Source organism: Microcaecilia unicolor, chromosome 11 (assembly GCF_901765095.1).
Source record: "Microcaecilia unicolor chromosome 11, aMicUni1.1, whole genome shotgun sequence".
Classification (NCBI taxonomy): domain Eukaryota; kingdom Metazoa; phylum Chordata; class Amphibia; order Gymnophiona; family Siphonopidae; genus Microcaecilia; species Microcaecilia unicolor.
Genome location: NC_044041.1, coordinates 22,562,266 through 22,576,467, shown reverse-complemented (window position 1 = coordinate 22,576,467; position 14,202 = coordinate 22,562,266). Strand labels below are relative to the sequence as shown.

The 14,202-nt window shown below is 47.5% G+C and overlaps 1 protein-coding gene across 3 annotated transcripts in view; it reads right to left on the bottom strand.

Annotated features, from left to right (window-relative positions):
- The window catches only part of LOC115479550 (clustered mitochondria protein homolog), a 92,428-nt gene extending 83,135 nt beyond the window's left edge, over positions 1 to 9,293 (bottom strand). For all 3 annotated transcript variants that reach the window (XM_030217512.1, XM_030217515.1, XM_030217513.1), the window contains exon 1: positions 9,113 to 9,293. In XM_030217512.1, the coding sequence (XP_030073372.1) occupies positions 9,113 to 9,176 (64 nt within the window). In that variant the 5' untranslated portion in view covers positions 9,177 to 9,293. The remainder of the gene's footprint in view (positions 1 to 9,112) is intronic.
- Positions 9,294 to 14,202: the final 4,909 nt, after the last annotated feature.

Below are 14,202 nucleotides of genomic sequence, written 5' to 3'. Positions count from 1 at the left end.
GGGGGAGGGCTGCTATTTTACTGAGACTCATATGCAAGGATGTGGTTTTCCACAAGTGATTCCAACTGCATTATCGGAGATGCACAATTAAAATGCACAGTTCCACTCCTCATGCCACTTACTCCCATCCATGCCAGCAGGGCCATCAGCTCCACTGGTTCAGGGTATTCCTGGTACTACTGATGGACACAGCGGCATGTAATTCCCCCCTACCCAGCTGCTTCATTGAAAGGACATCGTCCCCTAATGCCCAGGGTGCCACTTGACACAAGGATCTTGCATGCCAGTATCCAAAGTCAAAATTCAGCTGAAGTATTCCCCAGTTGCTCATGGTAGACCAATTGAAGTAGTAAATTTAAAACAAACCGAAGAAAATTTTCTTCACTCAACGTGTAATTAAACTCTGGAATTTGTTGCCAGAGAATGTGGTAAAGGCGGTTAGCTTAGCGGGGTTTAAAAATGTTTTGATGGCTTCCTAAAGGAAAAGTCCATAGACCATTATTAAAATGACTTGGGGAAAATCCACTGCTTATTTCTGGGATAAGCAGAATAAAATGTATTGAACTTTTTGGGGATCATGCCAGGTATTTGTGATCTGAATTGGCCACTGTTGGATGCTGTGCTTGACGGACCTTTGGTCTGTCCCAGTGTGGAAAAATACTTATGGACTTATGTAGGAAGTAGAGAGTTGCACGGGGACAGAAATCTTACCCATCCCCACTGGAATCTTACCCATCCCCACCCATCCCCGCAAAAATTTAAACCATCCCAACCCGTCCCCACAAGAATTTAACCCATCCCCACCCATCCCCGTAAGAATTTAAAAGTACATAAAAGAAAGTTCCAGTCAGCTCCCTCAGTCTCTTTCTGGATTTGAGCCACAGCACTGTAGGCAAGGAAGGAACGGAAGTTGGAACTTGGAACGCTCTGGTGTGCACATGTAAGATTTGTCTCTGATCCATTGGCAGTGGGTGCTGAGAGGCCACCACATGCACCCGCCAGTACGTCAGGTGACATCTGATTCTCGTGCCTGTGTCAGAGCTGAGGTCTGTGCACCAGTCTGGGAGCAAAGAGGTTTAATAGTAACATAGTAAGTGACAGCAAATAGACCTGAACGGTCCATCCACTTTGCCCAACAGTCACTCATGATCAATTCATCATTAAATCAACGAGTGTGATATTATATACTTGATTATGGTCTTTCTTTCATGTTTCTGGAACAAAGACCACAGAAGTCTATCTGGCCCCATCCTTATGTTCCAACTGCTGGAGTTTGCCATCAAAGCTCACTCCAGCCTATTCATGTTCTCATTTGTGGGACACAGACCATAAAAGTCTGTCCAGCACTGTCCTCATGTTCCAGCCACTAAAGTAGCTGTCTAAGCCCTTTCCAGCCCATCCTACACCAGATTGCCATGTATGAGACACAGACAATACAAGTCTGCCAGGTATCAGCCCTAGTTCATCACAGCCAGAGTCGCCATCTAAGCGTCACTTGACACATCCACACACATGCAGCCATTTAAGGTTAGCTTTTATATAACTTCCATTTTCTAATTAGAGATCCTCTGTGTTCATCCCACGCCTTTTTGAATTCTGTCATCATTTGTGACTCTACCACCTCCTTAATGGAAGACTTTCCACATTTATGCTGTTAAAGCAAGGAAGAAGAGGAGGAGGAGACAGCACTCAAATAAATTGGTATTCGGTAGCTGAGAGGCTGGTGCAGGAGCAGCTTACACTTCCACGGGAAGTCCACAGAACTGGTTCCATCCCCACGGGAACCCCGCAGGAACTGCCTCCGTCCCCGCGGGAACCCCGCAGAACTGCTTCCATCCCCGCGGGAACCCCGCAGAACTGCCTCCGTCCCTGCGGGAATCCCGCGGGTTCCGCGGGATTCCTGTGGGGACGGAAGCCGTGCAGCTCTCTAGTAGGAAGGTAACTAGTGGTGGGTCATTACTCAACTTCCAAAAGAAATTATGCCATGCGTCCCAGGCACACCACTCAACCTTGTTGTCACAGGGGGGGGGATACATCTTTGGGAGGTCTTGAGTATCCATGCAGACTCAAGCACCGCACCAGCTGCAATCAGTCTCAGTAGACCCACTGACTGCTGCGCTGGCACCGCCCCAGAAAGGTTAGGTTAGGGAAGGAAATTGCTGAATCTCTCACATGGGGGAGGGGGCAGAATTCTCATTTAGTTTGAATACATATCAGGTGTAACTAATACACACACATTTTTCACTCTGTGGTCTTCGCTGGATTTTCAAAGTGGAGGTGTGAATCTGCTGCTGCTGCTTTGTAAAATTACTACCGGGCTACACATTTACAATGGTTCTTGTGAGAGCACACTTTTTATACGTTAAAATACACACATGCATTCAAATTTTCAGAGTACGTGCTAAATACAAACCCTGCCCCAACTCCAGCCTCGGCTCCTAAAAACAGTGGCCAGACTTACAGGCTGTGCATACCAAAGCTTACCCACATATTGAGCAAGTAATTTTGTAGCAGGTGGGGGGGGGGGGGGGTTCTTCCAAATACACACGTAGTTTATAGCAGTTTTCCATATGGTCTCTCAAACATCCCCCCTCTCCCGCATACCTTTTAAATAGCACCAGTCCTGGAGTACCCCATTGCCAGTCAGATTTTCAGGATATCTGCAATGAATATAGTAACATAGTAGATGACGGCAGAGAAAGACCTGTACGGCCCATCCAGTCTGCCCAACAAGATAAACTCATATGTGCTACTTTATGTGTATACCCGACCTTGAGTTGTATCTGCCATTTTTAGGGCACAGACCGTAGAAGTCTGCCCAGCACTAGCCCCGCCTCCCACCACCGGCTCTGCCACCCAATCTCCGCTAAGCTTATGAGGATCCATTCCTTCTGAACAGGATCCCTTTGTTTAACCCACGCATTTTTGAATTCCATTACCGTTTTCATCTCCACCACCTCCCACGGGAGGGCATTCTAGGTATCCACCACTCTCTCTGTAAAAAAAATAAATACTTCCTGACATTTTTCTCGAGTCTGCCCCCCTTCAATCTCATTTCATGTCCTCTAGTTCTACCGCCTTCCCATCTACGGAAAAGGTTTGTTTGCGGATTAATACCTTTCAAATATTTGAACATCTGTATCATATCACCTGTTTCTCCTTTCCTCCAGGGTATACATGTTCAGGTCAGCAAGTCTCTCCTCATACGTCTTGTAACGCAAATCCCGTACCAGTCTCATAGCTTTTCTTTGCACCACTTCAATTCTTTTTACATCCTTAGCAAGATACGGCCTCCAAAACTGAACACAATACTCCAGGCGGGGCATCACCATTGACTTATACAGGGGCATCAACACCTCCTTTTTTCTGGTCACACCTCTCTCTATACGGAGTGGCCTAGTGGTTAGGGTGGTGGACTCTGGTCCTGGGGAACTGAGGAACTGAATTCGATTCCCACTTCAGGCACAGCTCCTTGTGACTCTGGGCAAGTCACTTAACCCTCCATTGCCCCAGGTACAAATAAGTACCTGTATATGTAAGCCGCAGTGAGCCTGCCATGAGTGGGAAAGCGCGGGGTACAAATATAACTAAAATAAATAAAAAATACTGCCTAGCAACCTTCTAGCTACAGCCACCACCTTGTCACACTGTTTCGTCGCCTTCAGACCCTCAGATACTATCACCCCAAGATCCCTCTCCCCATCCGTACATATCAGACTCTCACCGCCTAACACATACGTCTCCCGTGGATTTCTACTCCTTAAGTGCGTCACTTTGCATTTCTTCGCATTGAATTTTAATTGCCAAACCTTAGACCATTCTTCTAGCGTCCGCAGATCCTTTTTCATGCTTTCCACTCCCTCCCGGGTGTCCACTCCGTTACAAATCTTAGTATCGTCCGCAAAAAGGCAAACTTTACCTTCTAACCCTTCGGCAATGTCACTCACAAATATATTGAACAGAAATCAGTCCCAGCACCGATCCCTGAGGCACCTCCACTACTCACCTTTCCCTCATCCAAGCGAAATCCATTAACTGCCACCCTCTGGCATCTGTCCGTCAACCAGTTCACCACGTTGAGTCCTATCTTCAGCCTGTCAAGTTTATTCAAGATCCTCATATGCATGAGATTGAGATGTCTGATATGAATATACTGTCTTCCACTGTAAGCAAATCTCATTCATGCATACTCATTGTGGATATCCTGAAAACCTGACTAGCAAGAGGGAACTCCAGGACCAACTTGGGAAAACACTGGTTTATAGAATACTATAAATTATACACGTCACTTAGTACATCTAGGTGCGTCCGTCATTGGCATTGCATGAGGGTTGAACCTACACACGGGCATGCCAACGCCAACTTTACACTGGTATTCTAGAACAAAATCTTAATGCTAATATGCCCTTACAGATCTAGTGCTAAGTGAAAGGCATCGGGCACCTAGACTGAGGTCCGTCATTTCTGCAGATAAAGAGCTGCATGTGGTATTGCTTTGGCCAGGTGCCTTTCAGAACTACTTTACCTGCAGACATGTCCTTGTCTTCCATGCAAATCTGAAATTACTATTTGAGCTGTGATCTGTTCTGGATCTCTTTGGTCATGTCCATGCCCAATCCCTGGTCACACACATCTGGTTTTCAAAGCAGGATAAGAGGGGTAAGTTTGCTAGAAAACTGGACCTGTCCAGGGACGAGGACAAGGTAAAAAGAAATGTTCTCTGTGGCAGGCATTATGCCCGACAAGCAGAGAGTTGAGCAGCTGCAAGTAGGAAAGGGTCAGTGTGAATCGTATCCAATCTATGCTAGAATGAATCAAAGCCACATTTCAGATATCCCCAGCCTCCACTCATTGGTACACCGCTGAGGCAACACTTCTGCCCGGTTTCTGCTCCTCGTTTAGTAGAGGAGTGTGGTAGCAATGTTAGTCCCCTCTTAAGGTTATCAATAGAAATCAAACAAAATAAAACATGGAAGAGAAAATAAGATACCTTTTTTATTGGACATAACTTAATACATTTCTTGATTAGCTTTCGAAGGTTGCCCTTCTTCCTCAGATCGGAAATAAGCAAATGTGCTAGCTGACAGTGTATATAAGTGAAAACATTCAAGCATTACTATGACAGTAAAATAGATACCATTGGAGATTCTACATGGAATGTTGCTACTATTGGAGATTCTACATGGAATGTTGCTATTCCACTAGCAACATTCCATGTAGAAGGCTGCGCAGGCTTCTGTTTCTGTGAGTCTGACGTCCTGCACGTACGTGCAGGACGTCAGACTCACAGAAGCAGAAGCCTGCGCGGCCACGTTGGTGATCTGCAAGGGCCGACTTCTACATGGAATGTTGCTAGTAGAATAGCAACATTCCATGTAGAATCTATAGAAATCAAACAAAATAAAACATGGAAAAGAAAATAAGATACCTTTTTTATTGGACATAACTTAATACATTTCTTGATTAGCTTTCCAAGGTTGCCCTTCTTCCTCAGATCGGAAAGAAGCAAATGTGCTAGCTGACAGTGTATACAAGTGAAAACATTCAAGCATCCTAACCTTTTCAGACTGAAACCTCCAAGAAGCAGAGGCCTTTTTAGTGACTGATGGGGGAGGGGGGGAGACACATCCAATATTTACATCCCCCCCCCCCCCCCCAAAAAAAAAATGAAATCCACAGAGAAGGCAGACAAAGAATTTGCACCACCAAAAACCACTTCAAGGTGAATATCTTGACACATTAGCAAGTTTAAACTGCAGGGAACCCATTTCTAAGAAAACCAAGCTTATGCTGCCCTCAAGGAATGCATCCGTTTCTGATTAATATAAAACCTGGTTCTCCTGCAGTTCCAATGGTAAATGGAGCTGATACTCATTTACCCTAGTCAGTCACTTATAAATCTCTCCCTTCTCCTGTGGAAACATCAGGTGACTTTCCACACAGATTCCAGGTGCCCTCCTCTTTCCAGGCCAGGCACACTCTTGACACCCCTCCAGTCCACACTGCATCCTGCCCTCACCACCCCTTCCCCCTCAGGGACTCATTCCAGAATACCATTTTTTCACAGTTGGCCTGATGCGGTTTTATAGATACCTTGGGAAAGGCAACCATGGTCCTTGAGGGCCATAGACCAGTAGGATTTTTTTTTTTTTTAATATTTCCATAATGAATATGCATGAGATTGATTTCCACGTACTGCTTCTGTTGTATGCAAATTGATCTCATGCATATGCATTATGAAAATCAGGGGGGGGGGGGGAAAAATCAGGCTCCTGCCAACTGTTTCTTCCACGTCTCATGAGACTCCTAGCTTGCATGCACTGCAACACCCCGGCATCAGTCGGTGGGTCCCTCTACAGGAAGTCTCCATTCACCCCGACTGTCATCAGCATAGCACAACATGTCCCAAGCACTGAGCCAGGATCCCTCCTCTGCACCAAGTAGAACTTGCAGCCCTCCAAGCGGTTCCGAGTCAAACTTTAGTACATTTACCATTGCTGGCTGCTCCACCCAAGCTCAGTCTCCACAAGTCTTAACACCAGTGCTTCTTTCGTATGAAAAAAGGTGCCGGTACTCATACAGGGCAGCATTAGGGGTGGAGCTACTATAAATGCTCCGCCCCTGCATATAGCTCCGCCCCTACGGTAGCCACACACCGTTTACCAGCCATAGAGCATATAAAAAAGCATCTTCGAGAGAATATTACACCAGTCCCTAGAATACCAATACATCTCTTACTGATAAAACATAACACAATGTTCCACACAGAAACTACAAATACCAATAATCACCACTTTACAAATTAACAAATAGAATATAGAAAGAAAATAAGTATGTAAAATAAGATAAATACCATTTTATTGGACTAATACATTTAGCTTTCAGAGACTAAAACCTCTTTCATCAAGTCAGTACAGTATACTGCTGTTACAGTATCCTGTCCCGACATGAGGAAGGGGGTTTGGTCTCCAAACCTTAGTCATAATGTATTAAAATTAGTCCAATAAAAAAATTACCTTATTTCCATTTTCTATTTATAAATGTTTATTAACACAACTACAATACTACTTTATCATAAAGTTAAAAAAACAAAAATACATTTTTATCTACCTTTGTTGTCTCAGGTTTCTACTGTCCCCTCTCTCTGCCCCTTTCCATCCAGCTGCACATGTGCGTCTGCCCTTTCTCTCCCTTCCATCCAGCATATGCTCCCCCTCTCTGCCCCTTTCCATCCAGTATGTCTGCCCCGCTCTCTGCCCCTCAGGGGTGTAGCCAGACACCCAATTTTGGGTGGGCCTGGGCCCAAGATGGGTGGGCAGAAGAACCCCACCCCATCCCACAGGTGATTTGGTCTCGCCTTCTGTCGCTTGCATGCCATATAGTCTCTCAAACGTCCCCCCCCTCTCCCGCATACCTTTTAAATAGCAGCAAGCAGCAACTAATACACACGTCTCATGTTGGCCCCACACCCTTCCCTCTGATGCAACTTCCTGTTTCCGCCTAGGCAGAAATACATCAGAGGGAAGGCTGTGGGGCCGGTGCGAGCAGTATGTATGTCACTGCTCACTGCAGGCGAAGATCTGCTACTTACAAGGTATGCAGGAGGAACACTTGTTGGGAGTTTTCGGCTGGTGGGGCTTGGTAATGCCTGCCAGCCACATCATAGGTATGCTGCTACTGGGTGGGCCTGGACCCAAAGTAGGTGGGCCTGGGCCCACCCAAGCCCACCCTTGGCTATGCCACTGCTGCCCCTATCCCTTTTCATACAGCATCTGATCTGCCCCATTCCATCTAGATTCTGCCCCTTTCCATCCAGTCACACGTGTGTCTGCAGTGCTACCCTTTCTCTCCCTGCCTTCCATCCAGCGTATGCCCCCTCGCTCTTGCCCCTTTCCATCCAGCATCTGGTCTGCCCGTTCTTCGCTCCCTTCCATCAGCACCATCCATTCCAGACTAGTGCTCTTCTGGTTCCCCCAAGTCCTTCCTTTTTACATTTCATGACCCCCCCCCCCCCCCCCCAGACTTTCCTCTTTACATTTCATGACCCCCCCAAGCCCTTCCTCTTTACATTTCATGACCCCCCCAAGCCCTTCCTCTTTACATTTCATGACCCCCCCCCAGCCCTTCCTCTTTGCATTTCATGCCCCCCCAGTCCTTCCTTTGATTTCATGACACCCCTCCCCCCCGGCGTGCAGCATGTTGGTCCTGCTGCCAAATTAGCAGCAGCAAAAAAACCTCTCACCGTGCTACCCTAAGGCACGTCTCTCTTTCACCAACTAAAGAACTTTGGGCACTGATCAACTTGTTCGACTACTTCAGCTGATCCAGGGCAAATCCAGTTTCCTGCTATTGACTCAGCCACCCACTTTGATTTTTTATTTTGGAGGAGGGGGGGGGGGGAGGTAGAGATAGATATAGCTGGATAATTCTATTATATAAGAATATACCTTTAAAAAATTCTCACTGCATACATGCAGCACCCTATAAGATGATAAAATGTCATTTCACAATTGAGGCACACTGGAAAACGCGGCAGTTCTTTCAACCAGTAACTGTATTCACTAATTTGTGCTTATCTGATGAAAGAGTGTGATAAGAAAAAAAAAAGTGAGGGATAATACACAAAAGGTAGGGGTGGGGCAGCAGAGAAAGAACGTGTGTTAAGTGCCAGCCAATACCCTCTGTACTGCTGATTGAGGAGGGTGACCAGCATTTGTGTAAAGGTGACCTTGCACATGCACAAACCCACGTGGGACTGCAACAGACAAATGATTAACACGCATTCAACTAACGTTAACACCCCTAACCGAGCTTTACTACATAAAAGTTTCAAGTGTTAATACAGTATTGATAACATCTTTTAAGGACTTCACTATACGTGTGTAAAACCACTTTACCCTTCATCGTTACTACACTAAACATTTTTTTTTTACAGACTCATTATGTTTTTGGCTTTTCCCACTGTATTAGTATGTCTGCTCAGTGGGAGGATGCAACCTCTGCAGCCGTGTAATCCTATGTCACAATCCCTGCCAGAGCCATCACGTGTCATTTGATAGCAAGAGTAGGGTTACTAACAATTATTCATTTTATTATGGCGTTGCTGGCTTACCTTGCTCGCAAGGCGATTCTCCTACTCTGTCCCCTGCAGCTTGGGTCTCCCTCTCACTCACCATAACCACAGCCTAACTTTCCCGGTTCCAGCTCCCGATCTCTCCCGTCCAGCACCTAAGGCTGCCAAAATGAGAGGCGTTCTCATTCGCAAGCTGACCTCCTTCTTGGGGCCACCGGCGTATCGCCCCGCCCAAAAGGGTGGAGCGCCGTGTCCCTTACATGGGTATTCGCTCCTAATATAGAGAGCAATCGTTGCCAGCGACCAATGAGAGCTGAGGGGCGGAGAGAGAACTGTCCAAGCCGGCCTGGGCCCGGGGAGCTCGATAGGACTGTAAAACGATAGATACGGGGCTGCAGCACGGCCGATTATAGATTCCATAAGCACCGTGGAAGCTGTTAGTAGTAGGAGTCATGCTTGTTTCCTTTACGGTTGGCTCAAATTACCTGGTCGCATAATACATCCTTTGTGACCAGAAGTTCGGTTTTGTATTTGAACGTGCATTTAATACCGTGCATGTGCCTATGTCCTTGACAGAGCCACCATGTTCACTTTTTTCCGTCCTGAGCTCTGTTCGGGAGCGATCGCCATGTCCTTGTGGGGAAAACTAACTCAAGCTGCTTGTGGTCTATCCCTTCAAATGAAGTGGGGGAGGACAAGGCACTTCTGGTCCTATATGCCCCGCCCGATCTTGCACGTTGTGGATAGAAGGGGACGTTCGTTTCGTGCACTTGTTCAAGGTCACACCAGCAAAGCTAACTTGTTACATATATTGCAGCAATGTGGATGAGCGAGACAGGAGGACACAGGAATGCGATTGGCCGCAGGCTGCAAACTGAATTGCTACGTGCCCAGACCCAGCACGAGCAGGTTGCATACGCTTTTTGTAAAAGTCACATTTTAAGAACATAAACAAAACTGCAGAACTAGGATAAAAATAACAAATATCCGAAACAAAGTTTGTTCCTACCACGTTGCATAATGTTAAGACATAAATCCCAGCCACCCTTTCATTTTATTACTACTGCTATTCCATTTTATGGTGATAGCCCTCGTAAAGCAGCACCTTTGATGTACTAAGTTAAAATTCTCAACAACAAAGCACAAGTGTCATAGCTTCGGCCCTTCATCGGTTACCTTGTTATACACCCTGCACATAAAGAGCAGAATAATATCAAGGGCAAAGGGTTTTGACACTGAGGCGGAGATGCTCAAAAAGTCACCATGAATGTCCATGTATGTAAATGGCCACCACTGAGCTTTACCGAACGTGCAAATTTAAGAACACTATTCTCTCAGACCTGTCAAACATAGGGGCTGGAGCCTGAAGGTCCATGGGACCACCAGATCCCAAGTACCCCCACCCGAGCCATGCAAAATGGGGGCTGGAGGACCTCCAGTCTCCATGACCCCCCCCCCCCCGACACAATTTCAGGGGGGGCTGAAGATCCAGTGGGTCTCCAACCCCCCCCCCCCAGCATCCCTTTGAGGTGGCGCCGATGGAAGAGGAAGGAGGCCATCTCCCTCCTCCAACTGAAAGTAGGGGGTAGGGAAGGGTCACTAGACCACCAGGTGGGGGGGGGGATTGACCCACAGCCCACTGGGCCACCAGGGACATCTGAGGGGATGTTAGGGGGGCTGGAGACCCACCGGATCTGCAGCCCCCCTCTGAACCTGTGTCTGGGGGGGTCGGGGGAACTGGAGGTCCACTGGACCTCCAGCACCCCTGTCACTAGGGGGGGGGTCGTCAGGTCAGGGTTCCTTGGGGGGCTGCTGCATTGGGGGGAATGGGGTCCTGCTAGCATGCAAATGCATGCTGGACAGGGCTCACCATTCCTCCCCAATGGCCTGCAAACCGTAATGCCAGCTCCGAGCTCGCATAGGGTTTGCTGCCGATTGGCGTGCTGGTCGCTGATCATTGGGGAGGAATATGTTTAGCATGCATTTGTATGCTACTTGAGCTAAGAGCCCTGTTTTGCATGCTAGTTGCGTTCAGAGCCCGCGAGCGCATTGTTTCACACGCTCGGGGCTCTGATCATGGGACGGTAGAAAATACAGCCGCTAGTATGGCGCTAACAGCCTCTAGCGACTGCTTTTGCTTCTGATAAATTGGCCCATCAGTTCTCAAAGGAAATCACTTGCAAATGAAATCCATCGAAAGATTATGTCCAGCACCTAGATAAGCATCAGTGTTCTGCGCATGCCCAAGAAAACAAAATGGTAGCAACTGTGTCCTAGACTGGTAAAGAACACGTCTGTAGTGTGGCAAAGTTTTATAGCAAGAAGAGAACGATCCTGACAGCCTTTGTAGTAGTCTCCTGCCATAAAGCAAACTTTTTTTGTGCACCATACAGGAGCATAGCCAGACACCCAATTTTGAGTGGGCCCAAGATGGATGGACAAAAGAACCTCACCCTGTCCCACAGGCGATTTGGTCTCTCCCTCTCTCACCTGCATGCCATATGGTCTCTCAAACATCCCCCCTCTCCCGCATACCTTTTAAATAGCAGATTTTCACCGGCAGCAAGCAGCAGCTAATACACACTGATCACGTTGGCCCCACACCCTTCCCTCTGATGCAACTTCCTATTTCCGCATAGACGAGAATACATCAGAGGGAAAGCCGTGGGGCTGGTGTGAGAAGTATGTATTAGTTCCTGCTCACTGTAGGCGAAGATCTGCTATTTACAAGGTATGCAGGAAAGACAGTTGTTGGCAGTTTTCAGCTGGTGGGGCTTGGGAATCCCTGCCAGCCACATCATAGGTGTACTGCTACTGAGTGGGCCTAAGCCCAAAGTGGGTGGGCCTAAGCCCAAAGTGGGTGGGCCTAGGTAGGGTTACCATATTTTGTCCCCCAAAAAGGAGAATACATGCCCCGCCCCACCCCACTACACACCCACCCGCCCCCTTTCACACCTACCCCGCCCCTGTTACACCCTCGCTCTGCCCCGTCACCTTTTCCCCTCCCCCCTGTCACATACCCTATCGCCCCCCCCCTTCTCCCCTTACCTTACTGCTGCCCTGGTGGTTTAGTGACCTCTTTGGGGCAGGAAAGAGCCCCCTCTTTCCTGCCCGGAGCGCTGCCCTGCATGCATCCTTCCTGTTGCTGCTCCTTGGCGCCGAGTCAAAATGGCCGCCGAGAGTTGCAGTCTCGCAAGGTCACTTCAACTCTCGGCAGCCATTTTGAATCGGCACCGAGATCAGGAACAGGAAGGATGCATGCAGGGCAGCGCTCCGGGCAGGAAAGAGGGGGCTCTTTCCGGTCCCGAAGGCGGAAGAGGTCACTAGACCACCAGGGCACTAGTAAGTAAGGGGAGGGGAAGCTAGCAATCTGCCTGTTTGTCCGGATTTCTGGACAAATGGGTAGATTGGCAAAACCCGTCCTGTTGCCCGGACATGTCCTTAAAAAGAGGACATGTCTGGGTAAATCCGGACATATGGTAACCCTAGGCCTAGGCCCACCCTTGGCTACGCCACTGGCACCATAAACTGACAGTATCTGCGTTCATGAGGATTAGTGCGTTGTTTATTGTTGCATGAACATTGCTACATGCAGAACACACACATATATAATACACACACATGGTACAATTTCCCCACAGACAGGACACATTTCCCACACATGGGCAGATGCTATTAAAAAAAAATGCTAACAGACTGTTCCATCGAGAAAGCACCTGCGTGGATCAACAGCTCAGACCTGACAGAAAATTTTGTATATTACAGGCAGGCGCTCCTTTCCGTGGATTGTTTGGAAATGTCTGTGCATCACACAGAATGTTCATTTTACCACGGATGAGCTCGTTTTCATAGATTTGAATACCATTTTCGTTCATTTCTTCTGCAAACGGTAAAAGTAGTGCCGAGAGCCATTGGGCATTAAGCGCACAATAACGGGCGCAATACGGCAGATACAGTTGGTCTAAATGAAACAACGCAAGCCTGGTTTGCTGTTAGTATCTTCGCCTCAGTTACAATGTATAAAAGGCTTAATAGAGCAGGACAGAAGTTGGAAGGGTAAAGGTTACTTTGCAGTACTTAAATACGTTTTTCATAAAAATGGAATGTAAACAGGAGGAAGGAAAGCTGAGAAACTATGGAAATTTGCCCCCCCCCCCCCAATCCAAACAAACTAACCAGTGCTTGTAAACACTTCCTGTTGCTTTCTGTATTTTGTGCCAAATACTTACCATTGCCTGGATTGGCCGCTGTCGTGGACAGGATGCTGGGCTCGATGGACCCTTGGTCTTTTCCCAGTGTGGCATTACTTATGTACTTATTGTGCATTAATCATATTCTATAGGCTTCCCTTCTTTTCTGTACAGTCCACTTTGTTCCATATGTACCAGCATGTCCGCTACAGCGGCTAGGGCTCTTCAGATTGGAGAAAAGACAGCTGAGGGGAGATATGATAGAGAGGACTTAAGAGGCATATAACGAAGCTACAAAGTAATAAATTTAAAACGAATCGGAGAAAATATTTCTTCACTCAATGTGTAATTAAACTGAAATTCGTTGCCAGAGAATGTGGTAAAGGCGGTTAGCTCGAAACCTTGGGGTCATCTTTGACTCTTCTCTCTCCTTCTCTGCTCATACCCAGCAGACCGCCAAGACCTGTCGTTTCTTTCTTTACAACATCCGTAAAATCCGCCCCTTTCTTTCCGAGCACTCTACCAAAACCCTCATCCACACCCTTGTCACCTCTCGTTTAGACTACTGCAATCTGCTTCTTGCTGGCCTCCCACTTAGTCACCTCTCCCCTCTCCAGTCGGTTCAAAACTCTGCTGCCCATCTCATCTTCCGCCAGGGTCGCTTTACTCATACTACCCCTCTCCTCAAGACCCTTCACTGGCTCCCTATCCGTTTTCGCATCCTGTTCAAACTTCTTCTACTAACCTATAAATGTATTCACTCTGCTGCTCCCCAGTATCTCTCCACACTCGTCCTTCCCTACACCCCTTCCCGTGCACTCCGCTCCATGGATAAATCCTTCTTATCTGTTCCCTTCTCCACTACTGCCAACTCCAGACTTCGCGCCTTCTGTCTCGCTGCACCCTACGCCTGGAATAAACTTCCTGAGTCCCTACGTC